The 15,246-nt window shown below is 30.0% G+C and overlaps 1 protein-coding gene and 1 pseudogene across 1 annotated transcript; one reads left to right on the top strand and one right to left on the bottom strand.

The window, feature by feature from the left end:
- The first annotated feature begins 2,339 nt into the window (after nt 1-2,339).
- LOC145750257 (ADP-ribosylation factor 4 pseudogene) lies at nt 2,340-3,446 on the top strand (annotated as a pseudogene).
- A 168-nt stretch (nt 3,447-3,614) lies between these two features.
- Nucleotides 3,615-14,201, bottom strand: LOC145751599 (vigilin-like). Its single transcript, XM_082567781.1, has 29 exons — nt 14,067-14,201; nt 13,179-13,256; nt 12,870-13,024; nt 12,296-12,514; nt 11,928-12,134; nt 11,475-11,690; nt 11,191-11,274; nt 10,967-11,089; nt 10,652-10,759; nt 10,354-10,458; nt 10,158-10,262; nt 9,885-9,998; nt 9,523-9,627; nt 9,169-9,282; nt 8,905-9,015; nt 8,704-8,811; nt 8,254-8,472; nt 8,041-8,127; nt 7,827-7,961; nt 7,425-7,643; nt 7,192-7,318; nt 6,204-6,340; nt 5,979-6,131; nt 5,742-5,828; nt 5,435-5,578; nt 5,165-5,344; nt 4,989-5,093; nt 4,755-4,877; nt 3,615-4,680 (listed from the first exon to the last, which is right to left on the bottom strand). The coding sequence occupies exons 2-29, from the start codon at nt 13,219-13,221 to the stop codon at nt 4,594-4,596; spliced, it is 3,720 nt and encodes a 1,239-aa protein (XP_082423907.1). The 5' UTR covers nt 13,222-13,256; nt 14,067-14,201; the 3' UTR covers nt 3,615-4,593.
- Nucleotides 14,202-15,246: the final 1,045 nt, after the last annotated feature.

Here is a 15,246-nt window from a genome sequence, read left to right as displayed (position 1 = left end):
ATTTTTGTTGTGATGTTGTTCACATGAAACTTTATGTTGAAGACAATTGCGATTTTAAATTATAGTATAACGCATGTAAGCAGTTTTTATGCAAAAGCAATTTAGAAATTTGTAAATAATTCTTTAGGTCGTCAGTACAATCATTTTATTTTAAATATATTTTAACTTGCAATGTTTCTGAAGGACAATTTTTCATTAGGGAGTAACTATTTTATGTATATTAATTTCAAAAGTGGTAGTTTGAGGAATTAATCTGGTAGCGTATTATACTGGCCATGACACTGAGTTTCAAATTAAAAAAGGTTAGGTGTTCGAGTCATATTTAACTACCAACTTTACACCCTTAGTGTTTATTAGTAAATCTAACGCATGCAAAAGACACCTTATTCATAAAGTGATAATGAAATAAAAAGATTTCAGTTAAATATAAAAAAGGCTTGGCTATATATTTATTGTTGTTCATTGCAATTACCAAAAATTAACTGAACTTTTATTTTGTTTTGATTATTTCGCCAGAATGTTTATGGTAAGTCGCCGGGCAAACAAAATACGTACTGAGTTTTCATGGAGGTGTCTATATAGGTGACGCACTATTTTTTTTCTTCAAAACATTACGTATTTCCTATACCACACTATTGTATTACTAATGTGCCTGATAAGGAATAAAAGAACATAGTCAGCTATATTACCGATAGCAAAATCAGTCAACTTATTATAAGCAAATTGCTGCTAAATTTAACTCATAGAAAGTTTTGTGTTAGGAATTAATTAATTTAATTTAAGTTTAGAAAAATATGCGTAAAAGTATTAGAAAAAGATTAAGTCATAGTTTATAATTAGGTAGTTATGTGGTAGCATATAAATAAACAATGACAAAATTATGAAGTGTAAAAACCTAATGACTATATATAAAAACAATTTTTAAATGGTGCAACCATGCTAAAACCGAGTTAAAAGAACTGTTTAATTATAAGGAAATATCAGATATCCTATTCAATTAAACAGTAGCGTAATACTATTTTAATTTAATCAGTCACATTTACTGATACGACGATAGTTTAGATTATCAAGTTACTACTAAATAATTTTAAAAGGGAATATATTTGCTTATTTTTATAAATATACATTCCCAGAATGCTTAATGGTATTATTATTATGGATGACTGTTTGGCGACTAAAACGGTATTTAATTGTTTTTGATAAAATGCCTTAATTAGTGGCTGGATATAAACTATGGTAACGCAAGTATTTTAAGTATAAAAACGTGAGTAATATGTAGGTAGGCGTTCTTTAAACTTATTTCAAGCCTAGGACGACAGTTAAACCAAACATTAAAATATGTTATAACAAGTAAATTACTTAGTAACAGCCTGGTATAGAGCAAAACATGTTAGTTTTCGGTTTTCAGCACCTAAGTGCTAAACAACGCTTACCAGTGTAAAACTAGCCCTTGCTTAATTTAATTTCCGTTTTGGATGTTACTGGCGTTTATGAAAGCAATACCAGGAAGCAAAGCGTGACTAAACAACAAGCAAAGCTATTTAAATGTAATGGTTAATGTTGTTGAGATAAATATACAGAAACACATAGATTGTTCTCAGATTTAAACTATTATAGTTGCTTTAATAGGCCAGCAATAATGTCATTTTCATTAGAGAATAATTTTTGTTCTCTGTAGGTACTACAAAGATAGAAATGTAAAGTTTGACTGTAGCTTTTTTGTACTGTGTGAATTTAACGTCAATTGTCAGGAGAATAAAAACAGGATTTAGCCTTCAGTTCTATAAAATTGTACTAATGGATATTTACAATATTTAATTAGAACTTGACCATAAAACAATAGGTAACGCCTTAAATATATAAACTATACTATGTTATTCCATTGGGTATAGCCAACATTCAAATGTAAATTTAACATTTACAACATTTTTTTTATTTCAAACCAATTAAAACGAATTAGGAAACTATAACAAATACTGAGTAAGAGTTAAAATGGGCCTAGCAGTCAATACACAACGACTATATTTAGTTAATCACAAATTTAGTTTTTAAAACTAATAAAACCATACAAGTATTGGACATGACAGCCATATTACTATGTCAAATATGTATAACGCTTGTTGGATGTTATGTCATTGCTTCCTACAAAGCTAATACATATAGCGAGTAAACGTCATGATTCGAAAGAACGTTATAGCCTAAAATTTAAAAAGCTAAAAATAAACGCTATATAACAGCTAAGAAGTTACTTGTTTAGAAGCAGTTTGTTTATTAGTTGCTATTAATCAGATACTATGACTCGTAGCCATTGTTTTATAGGATTTTGAATTTTATTACATATTTTGTTAACGTTTTGCAGGTTGTAATTTGTTATACAATTACAATAGAAATCTAACCAATAAAATAAAAAGTGAATTCTTAAAATGGGAAACGCTTGCGGTAGTAGGCGGGAAATCAGGTTAGTGCTTATTGGACTGGATCTAGCCGGAAAAACATCAGTTCTAAACCGACTTCGATTCAACGAGGCGGGTTCGACCACGCCTACCGTTGGTTTTAACTTCGAAACTGTGAATTTTAAGAATGTGGACTTTAACATTTGGGACACGGGCGGCCAGGATAAAATCCGCGACCTGTGGCGACATTACTACGAAGAGGTTGAAGGCGTTTTGTTTGTGGTTGATTCTACTGACGACCAACGAATTAATGAGGCTAAAGAAGCTTTACATAGAGCACTACGTGATATAAACCTACAGGACGCATATTTATGTGTTCTAGCGAATAAGCGTGACCTCGGTGACAAATGTATGGCTGTCGAGGACATTAAAAGTCGTCTGCAACTTGAGACCTTGCCTGCCTCGAGGAATTGGACTTTGGTTGAAATTAGTGCATTAAAAGGCACTGGGCTGGATTCGGTATTAGAATGGGCGTCAAAACAACGACAAAAATAGTTTTTAATCTTATTTAAACACCCTTTCTATTATTATAATGCATTTTTCTTCAATCTTTGTTTTTTTTGTACTATAAAGCGTTTATTTTATTTGGGGAATTCCACAATGAAAATTGACAACAAACAATAACAAACGCCAATATATTTTGTTTAAAAATATGGTAAGAACCGTTTTATATCTGATATAGAAAATACTTACTAACAGTTATTCAATTTTAAAATATGAAAATTTAAAGAGTCGCAATAGCCTAACAATCGTGATATTAGTTTTTGAAAAAATTTCCATGAAAGGCAACGTGCTGTCAAAATTAGCCTAAAAATGTCACTTTATGAGTAAACCAATTCAAACTTTAATTTTAGGCAATGCAAAGTCCACGTTATTATCTTTTTAATATTGCTTAAGTTTTTATTTTAATAGCTTGGTAACTTTACTGTTTTTTAATTTAACTGTAAGTAACTAGTAGCAATGTCACCTTTAAATTATAAATAAACATAAACTTATGTATGTTTTGTCTTAATATTTTGGACTACTAATATTTGAACAATCACTTAGCCTACCTATATTTTGCTACAAAAGCTATCCACCCTAACAGGTACAAAATTTAGTAAGATTTGTCTATTACAACTATAGCAAAACCCAATTTCAGAAATCAGAACCCCAAAGAAATACAAAACTTGATAATTTTATTTTTATTTTTTAACAAACATGTCGCAATGTCTTTGAAAAGAGAATGGCGCTAACATAAGAGAGAAAATCACCCAAAAACCAAAACCTCTACTGGGGCAAACGTGTTTTTTTATCACATTTCAATTGATATTGCACAGATGAATTTGATGCCATATATTACAAGAAAAAGCTGTTAGTAGAGTTCCAATACTCAATTGCAAAGCAAATTTGGTTTAGAAAACAACATGTTTTTGGGACACAAAATATTTATTCCCACTACTGGCTTTGGTTAAAAAAAAATCCAAGAAGGGTACCAATGTAGAGAATATAATATACGAGTTTTAAAAGATGGGATGTAACAAAATTCGCGCAGTGTGAGAAAAAATATACACATCGATCGGAATAAATTATAAGGGGCTCATATCAGTATTTACAAATGGTACAAGGAAAGCGACCGGGTCACGTGACCGGTTGCTCAATTTTTATTTGTTTAATTTGTTTTGTTGCGAACGACAGCGCACACGTATAAGAAAAGCGAGTACTAACCGAACTATTTATTAGCATAGCACCAAGAAAACTACAGTCTCACTTGCGTCATCAACTTCGGCGTGACGTCATAAAGACCGTGACGTCATCACGAAACTGAATATTCCCAAAAAAACGAGAGAAGGGAGGACTACACAACGTTTTTTAAAAGGTCGATTTTTGTACAATTTAAATAGAATTTTGTAGATAAGAAAAAACAGTGCAGTTTTTGGCCTCTAAATTGATTTTTTAAACAATATGGCTGCATTTCAAAGTGCAACTCCGTTACGAAAATAATTCTATACAGAACTAACCAGAATGGCAAAAATCCAGGGTAAACATCGGAAAAAACAACGGTAAAATTCATAAAATAGATGAGTTTTTTTCAGTATACAAATTAAGGCACATATTCACCCGTATAGAAAAATAGAGTGCGCCATCACGTGAGTTTGGATTAAAATTTGCGGCTCCACGCCGGGGCGGCAGAGGGTTTGTTGCCACCCGAGCCACCACCTAAGCTGGGAAAGTCGTCCATATTTCCCTAAAAATTAGAAAAAAAAAATTTTAAAATTGTATCAAAAATAAAAAATTTTTTTTTTTTTAAATTTAACAAACCTGGTCCCAGGGAGCATCTCGTACAGCGAAAGCAGGAGCTCGGTCGTTTCTCGATTGTTTTGGATTGTTGAACTTAGAGTGGGAGTATCTCTTCGCTTCCTCTTCTTCAGCAACATCTTGCATCTGAAAAGTCAATATTTATAAATTTAAAATGCAAAAAAAATTAGTAATGTAAATTATTGAAAAATTTTTTACATTATTTTTTTGACATTTTATTTAAAAATAAAAACTTACAAATTCCTCCTCCAAATTAAGAATATGGTCGATGCACTCATCCACCTTATCTTGTGATCCGGTTACCGTGACAATATCAGCATCTTTGGGAAATCTAATGTCAACCTGGATACAACAAAAAAAATTTTATTTTAAGATAAAAAAGAAATTAAAAAAATTATTTTGGTAAAACTTACATGAAAATCTTCCATGATCTTCTTTATTCCTCTTCCCCTTGCTCCGATAAGCCTTGGATGAACTCTTCGATCAATGTGGATGTCCTGGCTGACGTGAGACTCAAGTTCGTTAACAATCCTCATGATGTCATCACGTGCTGATTCGGCATCTTTTTCCAAGCCAACAATCTTAATTTCATCCTAAAAAAAATTTTCAAAAATGTAATTTTTTTGACATTTATTTAAATTGATTTTAGAGAAAGCTTTTAATAAATTTTTATATAAATTTACCTTGCTTTCCCCATCTCGATCAGGGAACTGAATATTGACATTATTTTTGGTCCTTATTTTTGTGATAGTTTCACCTTTTCTTCCGATGATTTGAGGATGGTAATGAGCTGACACTTGTAAGGTTAATGAGAAGTTTCTTAACACCTAAGAAAAAAAGTTATCAAATAAAAATTTTAACATTTTTCTCTTGAGAAATTCCTACGTTTTCTTAGTTTGTTCTTAGTTTGTCTTAACCTAGTAGAATTTTTGCATAAAAATAAAACATTGGTTAGAAAAAATAATCAGGGATTTTAACTTTTTATCTTACCCTCTGTTCTTCCTCTGCTTCAATCTCCTGGACTCTTTCCATGACTCCTTTCTTTGCATCCTCGACCTTGGAGACTGTTCCAGTGATCTGAAAGAAAAAGTCTATTAAAAAAATTTAATTTTTCAAAAATGTAATTAGTTTTACAGAAACTCAATTTAATTTTCTACATATCTTAAATAACTAAAAAGATTAACAAATTTTATATCAAATGAAAACACTAATGAAATTTAATCTTACAGTGATAAAGTTGCTGTTCTTGTCAGCTGGGGGAACTGAGATGTTGACGTCGTACTCCTCCATCAACTTCCTTACTCCGGATCCCTTTTGTCCGATGATGTAGCGATGAAGTTGGTACGGAACTTCAATCTCTTCCGAGATCGGAACCAATGCCTAAAAAATGGAAAATAAAATATAAATCTCAATTCTTGAAATATTTAATAAATGATTTAACAACTAACTTACAATAAGAGCAATTTTAGCATCAGCACATTTATCCTTGTGTCCAGTGATGAGGATCAGATTCTTGTTAGGAGGAGTCTCCTCTCCACTCACTCCGTTCTCCACCGGTGCCTCGTCACCATTCTGTTGTTGAGGTGGAGCTAGAGAAGGACAAAAATTGTTGTTTAAAAAAGTGTTTTCGAAAAAAATTTTAAAACAAACTTTTTTATTGTATATAAAAAAACAGCTAGAGTTAAAAAAAATTTTTTATTAAATTAATTACAATTAAATAAATCAATTAATTAACATAATCAGGTTTTTATAGTTGAAATTTATATTTTTTCTATTTTTTTTATTCAAAACCAAAAACATATTATTGCTTAAAAACTAATTAAAAAAATTAGGAATTAAATTTGGCCAGAGATTCTAATTTTTGATATGAGGAGCTAACCATCACCGTCTCCTTTGTATTGTTTCCTCCTGACTTCTTTTCTTTTATTAAACTTCTGTCTGTTTTCTGATTGTGCGCCAACTAAATTATTTTAACTTTTTAAATAATTGATCTGGCTTATATTTATAAACTATACTACAAAGCGCTGTTATTTTTTATCTAGGCATCGTTTGACCTTTTCAAATTAGATTTGAAAACTATTAAAACTAATCTATTTTGTCATTTGAAGGTACCAAACATGTTTTTGTACCAATCTAACAAATGCATACGTTTTGTTTTTGCTCTAATATGCTTACTAACTAATTAGTAGCTACATAATATTATTGTAAGACAATATTATCTACTAGAGGCATTAAAATCTAGTCTAACGTACTTTTACTAATATATTTATACAGAGTAAATGTATAAATCTGCAAGCATTAACAAATACATCTAATACTACTTTAATATTGTTTTCATGAAAATAAATCATAGGAAAAAATTGCTATTCACAATGTAAAATTTCTACCATTTTTTTGATTATTTAAAAGGTCAAAAGTTATTTTTTTTAATTTTTTTTACCTCGATCAGGGAACTTGACTTGCACGTTGTAGAAAGAAGTTACACTTTGAACGTTCTTTCCTTTCGGTCCAATCACAGTTCTGTGATATTTTTCGTCAATCTCACATTCGATTGTCACTTGATTTTCCTGCAAATCAAAGATTTTAAAATTTTTTAAAATAAAATTTTTATAAATTTTTTAAAATAAAATTTTTTATAAATTTTTTAAAATAAATCTTTTTTTCAAAACTCACCAAGTCGTCCACGATTTCCAACATCCTCGTCTTTGCTCCTGACACACACTCTGAAGGACCTTTGATCCTAACAGTGGAGGACGTGTCTCCCATTCTTGGAAACGAGACAACAACACCTCCAAAATCGTCAGCGATGTCACGCAAGACTGCGGCACGACGAGCCACGAAGAATTTGTGCAATTTGGGATCAATTTCCATTTCAGTTTCAACAACATTTTCCTTAAAGAAAAATATTAATAATCAAAAAGGGCAATTGAAAATTAAATAAAAAAAATATTTTTTTTAGATAACTAGTAACTACACTTGTACATTTTTTTTTAGGGTCTTTTAAAAGACACAAAAGTCTAATTTTAATCTCTTTTTCAAAGTTTAAAAATTATTATTTCTAAATAAAATATTTACCATGGATTTAATCTTTTGCAGAAGAAGTCCTTGAGCTTTCTCAGCATCATCTTTACGACCGATGATCACGATCGTTTCTTTATCCTGATCGCTCTGGGACGGGAAAATAATCCGAGCTCCGGTCTCATCCCTTACCTAAAAGTTAAAAAAAGATTAGTTTGGACAATAATCGATTTTATAGAAAAATTAAATTTGGTAATAAATAAAATTTTACCTTTTTAATATTGGCTCCAGCACGTCCAATCAAAAATCTGTGAAGCTCTGGTTTACATTTTATCTCAACAGTGTAACTTGCAAGTTCCTAAAAAATTATTTAAAAAAGTCAGTATTTTTATTTAAAAATATTTAAAAAAATAAAAAATCTTTTTCGAAGTTTGTTCAATTTGTTTTTAATTTATTTTTAATGTATAAAAAATTAAAGACAAACCTTTTGTTTGGCCATTTGTACCAATTGTTCCTTTGCCTTATTAACGTCATTAGCAGGCCCCCTAATGGTGACCTTATTTGACCCCGAGTTTCCAGTTGGAAAGTGGATTTGAACCCCACCACATTCGTCCATGATTGACCTCACGAGTCGACCTTTGGCTCCGATCAAGGAATTGTGAATTTTCGAGTTAATCTCAACAGTTTCTTCAACAATGTTTGCCTAAAAAGTTAAAAATAAATATTTAAAAATTTTAAGATAAGTATTTTAAGATTAAGGAAATTTTTTAAGATCAGTAATGGTAAAACGATAAAAAGTAATGGTAAAAAAAACATTGGTTTAGAATTTCGCAAAATTTTTGATTTAATAAATATTTAAAATTTATAAAATTTTTTAGTTATTTCGTTACAAATCTTTAACTAAAAAAAAAATCGTTTTTGATATTTTTATTACCTGTTCCTTTTCAATTGCCCTGATTAGTTTTCTTGCTTTTTCGCAGTCGACTTTCCTTCCAATAATTGTGATCACTTCATTTTCAGAGTTTTCCGTTGGTAGCTCAATCTAAAAAATTCAAAAAAAATATATTTAAAAAATTACTTCTAATTTTAATAATATATATAAATGAAGGAATCCAAAAATTATTTATTTTGTTACCTGGGTGTTGGTCTCTTCTCTGATTTTCCTGATATTGGAACCTCCTTTGCCAATGATATTTTTGTGATATTGTTTGAAAATTGGAACCTCTATTCTGTAGTTCTTTTCAACCTGGAAATATAAAAAATGGTAAAAAATAAAAAAAAAAAAAATTTATTATATAATAGTATAATTTCTTGCTATGCTGTTAACCGTCATTTTTTTAAAGTCTGATTTTTTTATTTTTAGAAACACAGTTTATAAAATTTTATGTAACTATCTTACCATATCGTCATTCATTTGTTTTAAGTATTTAAAACATTTTTCAACTCCATTCTTTGGTCCACGGAGACTGACGACATCACTTTTAAGGTTGGCATCCGGAAAACTAATATTAACCTTAAAAATAAACCAAAAAAAAATTTAACAAAAATAAATCTATTGTACAAAAATATTATAACACCAAGTGTTATATATAGCTTAATTAATCAAAAATGGCTATTTAATAAAAAATTGCCTTTTTACTCATTTTAAAATCTATTTTTAATCATACAAATCACTAAACTTTTCTATGTTTAAAATTGAATTATTTAATTTTTTTTGCAAATTTTTTGAATCTAATATTTTAGTTGCTTTTACCTCTGGAAATAGATCCCTGATCACCTTTATTTTCTCTCCTTTCTGTCCGATGATTGTTCGATGAAATCTGTGATCAATCATCACATCCTTGTTCCTTTCATTTTCCTGTTAATTAATCAACATATTAATTTGCATATAATAGGCACAGAAAAACGCAGTTTTTAATCATTCGAATTTAAAAAAGAATGATACAGTTGGTGTTATTTGTTTAACATGCTTTTTTGCTTAGGTAAAATATAAAAACCCACTTAAAAAATTTAAATTTTAGATTTAAAAATGAATGCTGATTTAGAAAAATTTTAGTTACTTTAAACAAAGGTGAAGTTAAGAAAATTAGTCCTGTATTAAAAATTAGGACTTACCATTCTCTGACTCATCACAAGAAGTTGCTTCTTAGCTTCCTTTACACCTTCTGGATCACCCTCAATCCTGATCAGTGAACTCCCATCATTGTCAGAGGGAATGCGAATGTTAACCTAAAATTTAAACAATTTTTTAAATAAAAAAATTTCGGCTGATGTTATGATTGCTAGACAAATAACTGCTAGACAATGCCTCATGGATTAAAACTAAGGCAAAAAATTTGCCTTTTCTTAGGGTAAAAAGTATTTTTATTTTTATTTATTGTTACAAACCTTGTATTGATCCCTGAGCTTGTTAATACTTTGTCCACCTTTTCCAATAATATTTTTGTGATATTTCGGGTCAATGTTCAGTTCAGCAAAGGCCATTCGAGATTTCTGAAAAAAAAATTATTTTAAAATCAGCCTGAAAAAAATTAAATAAATTAAAAAAAAAATTTAAATCTCGACTAAGTTTGAGTAAACTTACCAGTTCAGCAACTTGAGCTTCAAGTTGTTGTTGAGCTTGGTCAGCTTCACTTGGAGGTCCCTCAATCACAATCTTGTCACTATTTTCCTGAAACTCAACATTCACCTGCAAGAAAAAAAGGAATCTAACTTAATGTTGGTTTTTTTTAAAAACAATACTTAAGCCTAAATAGAGTTGGCTATTAAAATTAAATAGGTAAATAATAACTTTATACTTTATTTTATATCAAATACTCAACAGTTAAACATATAACGTTAATAATTACAAGCTTATCACTTTTACTTAAACAAATACTTACATGTGGAAGGGTGGCGGTGATGTTCTTGATGTTAACTCCTTTCTTTCCAATAATAAATCGATGTAACCAAGCATCAGCTGTGATCTCCCTTTTCACTACACTGTTAGCCTAAAATAATTTATTTAAAAACCTTTTAATTACATATTTTACGATTATAAAGAGGTAAAAATGCTGATAAAAAAAGGTTTAATTTGCATTTTTTATGCGGCTTTGCAAAAACTGGCAACATTTAAAAAAACCGATGACATTAAAAGTGAAATTTTAAAATTTCGATATTTTTTACAGTGAAAAATTTATTTTTATTAATTGTCTTACCTTAGCATACACAATGGTTAAAGCTTGTCCAAGTTTTTGGGGTTCACCTCTGAGTACAACGGTTTCCGATAAGTTGTCAAGTGGAGGAAGTTCAACTGATACTTCACTCTCCTCCAAAATGTCCTAAAACATAGTAAAAAATTTTGAAAGTGCCAACAATTTAAAAAAAAAATTTTAATTTTAATACAATAAACAAAAAAATAAAATTTTTTTTTTTTTTTTACCTGAAGAGTTTGTCCTTTTGGTCCCATAATATATCTATGCTGAGATTTCAATATCTCAACACTGATGGTCTTGCAGTTCCGTTTCTGAAACAAAAAAAATGGTAAACACTAATGCAGCAGCTAAATGTTATGCGGTACATACCGGCACCAAACAAAGCAAATACAGACTGGCTTTATTTACCAAATGGCAATAAAAATTTAATACTTAAAAAAGTAAACACAAAGTAAGACAACTGTTTTTAAGGTACCAGTGACATCAATTTTCTAATAACAAAAAAACAAACCTTTTGTTGGTAAATTGCCATAAGTTTAGCCACAGTCGCAGTCACGCCATCTTTTTCACCAGCCACGACAATCTCGTTGTTTTGCACACTAGGTGGTGGTATGTGGATGCGAACATTGTGTTCTTTAGCCAATTTGTTGGTAATCGAGTGTCTTGGTCCTTGGATGAATGGATGGTACATCTTTTCAATAGGAAGGCGCTCCATAGCAAGTTTAGCCTTGTTTAAAAGTAGATTAATGATTTACATTGTGTGGTTATTGTTTTATGAGGCATAACCCATGACATGACAAAGTTAAATAAACAAATTAATATCCAATAATAAAAGCATTGGCATTTCAAATCACTGTTGAAAAATATTAAAATAATATTTTGCAAAAAACAACAAAAAAATCCTGAATCAGTTAAAAAGAAGTTTTTATATTTTATTTCTAAATTTTTATTTAAAAATAATTACTTGTTCCTCCGAGATAAGTTGGATCTCGTGTAAAGCTTTGTGGATCCCCTCCTGGGTTCCGGAGATTACGATCCCTGTGTTCTGATCCTCAGTCCTCGGGATGTTGATCTTGGTGGCAGTATCCAACTCTAGTTGCTTGAGTCGGGATCCTCCCTTGCCCAAGATGACACGATGATGATCCTTAGGGATGTTGATCGTTACACGAGCCTGGTAATGAATTTCAAGATTAAGAAAAGTTTTTTTGATTAAAAAATTATAAAAACCTTTGTTGAAATAATTTTTTTTAGTTATTTTTTTACTAATAAACATAGGTTTCTTCCAATTGAAAATAGGTTTTGATAGAAAAATCTTGATAAAAAATATTTTACCTGAGTTTGGAGTCGGTTATAAATCTCCCTTCTTGCCCTCAGTACATCGTCAGCCCGTCCAGACACTAGGAGCGACAGAGAGCCATCTCGACAAGTTGAAATCTCGATGATGGTCTTGGTGAGTTTCATGATGTCCATACAAACTTTGTTCTGATCTTTTTGACCCTGTCCAAACTCCGACTGCTTGTAAGCTCGCTCTTCCATTGGGATATGGAAAATCTAATTTGCAGAAAAAAAAGTTTAAAAATAAAATTTTTAATTAAATAACAAATAATAAAAACAATTTGAAATAATGACCTTACATTTAGTAAACAATAATTTATTTAGTTTTTTCACACAAAATAATAAAGGTAATGCCCAGTCACTGTATAAAGGAAATTTTTTTTCAACAATAACACAAGCAAAAAGATTATTATTAATCTTATAAAAAATCAAAATTTAAAAAAAATTTTTACACAATATTAAATGCAAAAAAGCCTTGTATCGCAAAATAAAAATTTTCACTATAATTAAAAATTTTTATTATTTGAAGTTTTTTCACACCACTGAAAAAAATTTAAAGAGCGAAAATTACCTGAGTTACAGTAGCAGACTTAATTCGTTGGATCTTAGGGTTGAGCCACTCATTCTCAGCTGGGTTGGAGACAATGTCAGCAGATTGCTCCTTGGAGAGAGGAGGAAAAGCTTCCGAGTAAGTAGGAGCAACATCATGGGAATTCATGTCGTTTGCTAAAAAATTAAATTTGGTTAGTAAAATTTCATAGCACCTTATAAAAAATAAAATCAAAGTTGTCCTTAGTATGTGTTTATACATTCAAAAATATTGCTTTGTTTATTGTTAGGTTTAAAACTAAATAGTTTATCGTATTGGATAAACATGTACCAGAAGCTGAAGAACTGCTCTGAATTGATTCGTCGGAATTCATGGTCGATATTCGTTCCAGTCGTGCACAGCTGTATCCTTAAAATAAATAAAAAATAAATTTAGATTATTAAATTTTCTTGCTAATTTGTTAGTGCCTGTCACCCACTGATACGTCACATAAGGTGTCAAAAATAAAGCTCAAACATGACTCACTTCTATCACAGTGAGCAGTGAGTGGTATATATTTAAATTTGTTTTAAGTAAACAAAAAAACTCATCTTTATGACACAAAAAAATCAAATTTTAGATAATCTACTAAAAATTTGTTACAGAGTCACTTACAAAATTAATTAAAGGCCAATCATAAAGTCATGTGATCCAATGCCTAACAACATTTAAAACCGAAAATCGTTTAATAATTACATTTAGACTTTTAAAGAATAACAAGAGTGACAACTGTATTGTTGTAATAGCTCAAAAGTGCATCACTCGAAAAAAAATCGATACATTGTAGGGCAAAACTCGACAGGAAAAAATTAAAAGCACTTAAGAGCCGGTACCCTTTAAACACTTCAGAAAAAGGGCTACAAAGTCATGACCATTGTGAATTAAATCAATTGTTTAATACTTTAAATAAGGGTTTTAATAAAAGCACTTGATATTTGAATATTATCAATATATTTATAAGCTAACACCCTTTAAAATAGTATGCTAAAAATTTGATATGTTGATTAATAAGGTTTTTTAATTGTAACTACCACTATTCAAGTGTTATATTTAATTCATGGTAAGTTAAAAGTTAAATCCCAACTTTTGAGTAACAGTAGAAATTTGTACGAGGCTTGCTTTTTTGTTCAAAAACAACTTCATTAAAACATCAAAAATTTTAATCGTATTTTAACTTACAAGATACAACAGTGCTATCCAAAAATCTGTCCGGATTTCAGAAATTGTAAAAATAACAGCTTGTCTGTTGGAGATTGTTTAAAACAAATTAAAACAGATAACGTTTGAAATGTTAAGCAAATGTGAAACACAGCTAAAATAAAACATAAAAAATGTAAAAATAATACGCTCTGATATTAGTTAATAAGTTTTGTTTTAAACTAATACAAATACTAAATTCTAACTAGTTATATTCATAATTTAAAATTCAACAAGTTATGTTTATCGGTAAGATTATATTTTTATAACTTCAAATTTAAATTTGCGAAAGCACAGAAAATACAAATTTATAAAATGATAAATGGAATTTCCTGATAACTATCTGTTTAAAAAATGCTAGCCATCTTTCTGTCTTTTTTGTAAAATATTCTAAGAATATGCACAAAGTTTATGCATAGCATTACATTTTACAAGGAATTCCTTTAATTCATTTTATAAGAATATTAAAATATTTTGCTGACTTGGCAACAAAAACGGGTTTCACTAATTCGTATTACGCTTCAAATCATATGAAAACGATTAAAAAATCTAGATATTTTAGTAGACGCAGATTAAATTAAGCTAACCTAGTTTTTTTTAAACAAATTTATTCGTAACAGTTTAGTTTTGACGAGAACTGCTTTGTCTAACTGAATCTATCTGTTGGCACAACGTAAAAACTTATCGTGACACGTCTACACGTTTTATCAACAGAATCGCTCTACTCAGCTGGTTCGACTCCGAGTCATGAACGTAGACGCGTGACGTAGCCTCTCGAACCACGCTTCAATAGTTCTCTCGTTTTTGTAAAATTAAAAACATTCCGCCGCTACTAATTAAAACATTATTTACTATTCTTTTAAATGCTGCACTTATACAAAATATAAAGTAAAAATTGTTATATTGTTAATGTGCTAATATCTGAGCAAAAAACTTTGTTTTACTCTGTGAAACGATAAAAATACGCATCCGCGGATGAATATAAGCGATATGAGAGAGGCCCTGCAACGTGTTAGCGGACATGACGTCACGAAAAACAAAGTTTACGTCTGATTCTCTCCGGCTATAACCGACAAAGCTTGGACGACCGAATTAGATGGATAGTCGAGCTAAAAATAATTATTTACTGCATATTCATTAAATATAATTACCGGGTTTTAGA

This window comes from Corella eumyota, chromosome 4 (assembly GCF_963082875.1).
Source record: "Corella eumyota chromosome 4, kaCorEumy4.1, whole genome shotgun sequence".
Taxonomy (NCBI): domain Eukaryota; kingdom Metazoa; phylum Chordata; class Ascidiacea; order Phlebobranchia; family Corellidae; genus Corella; species Corella eumyota.
The sequence above is the reverse complement of the archived record's forward strand: the minus strand, read 5'-3'. Positions and strand labels throughout refer to the sequence as shown.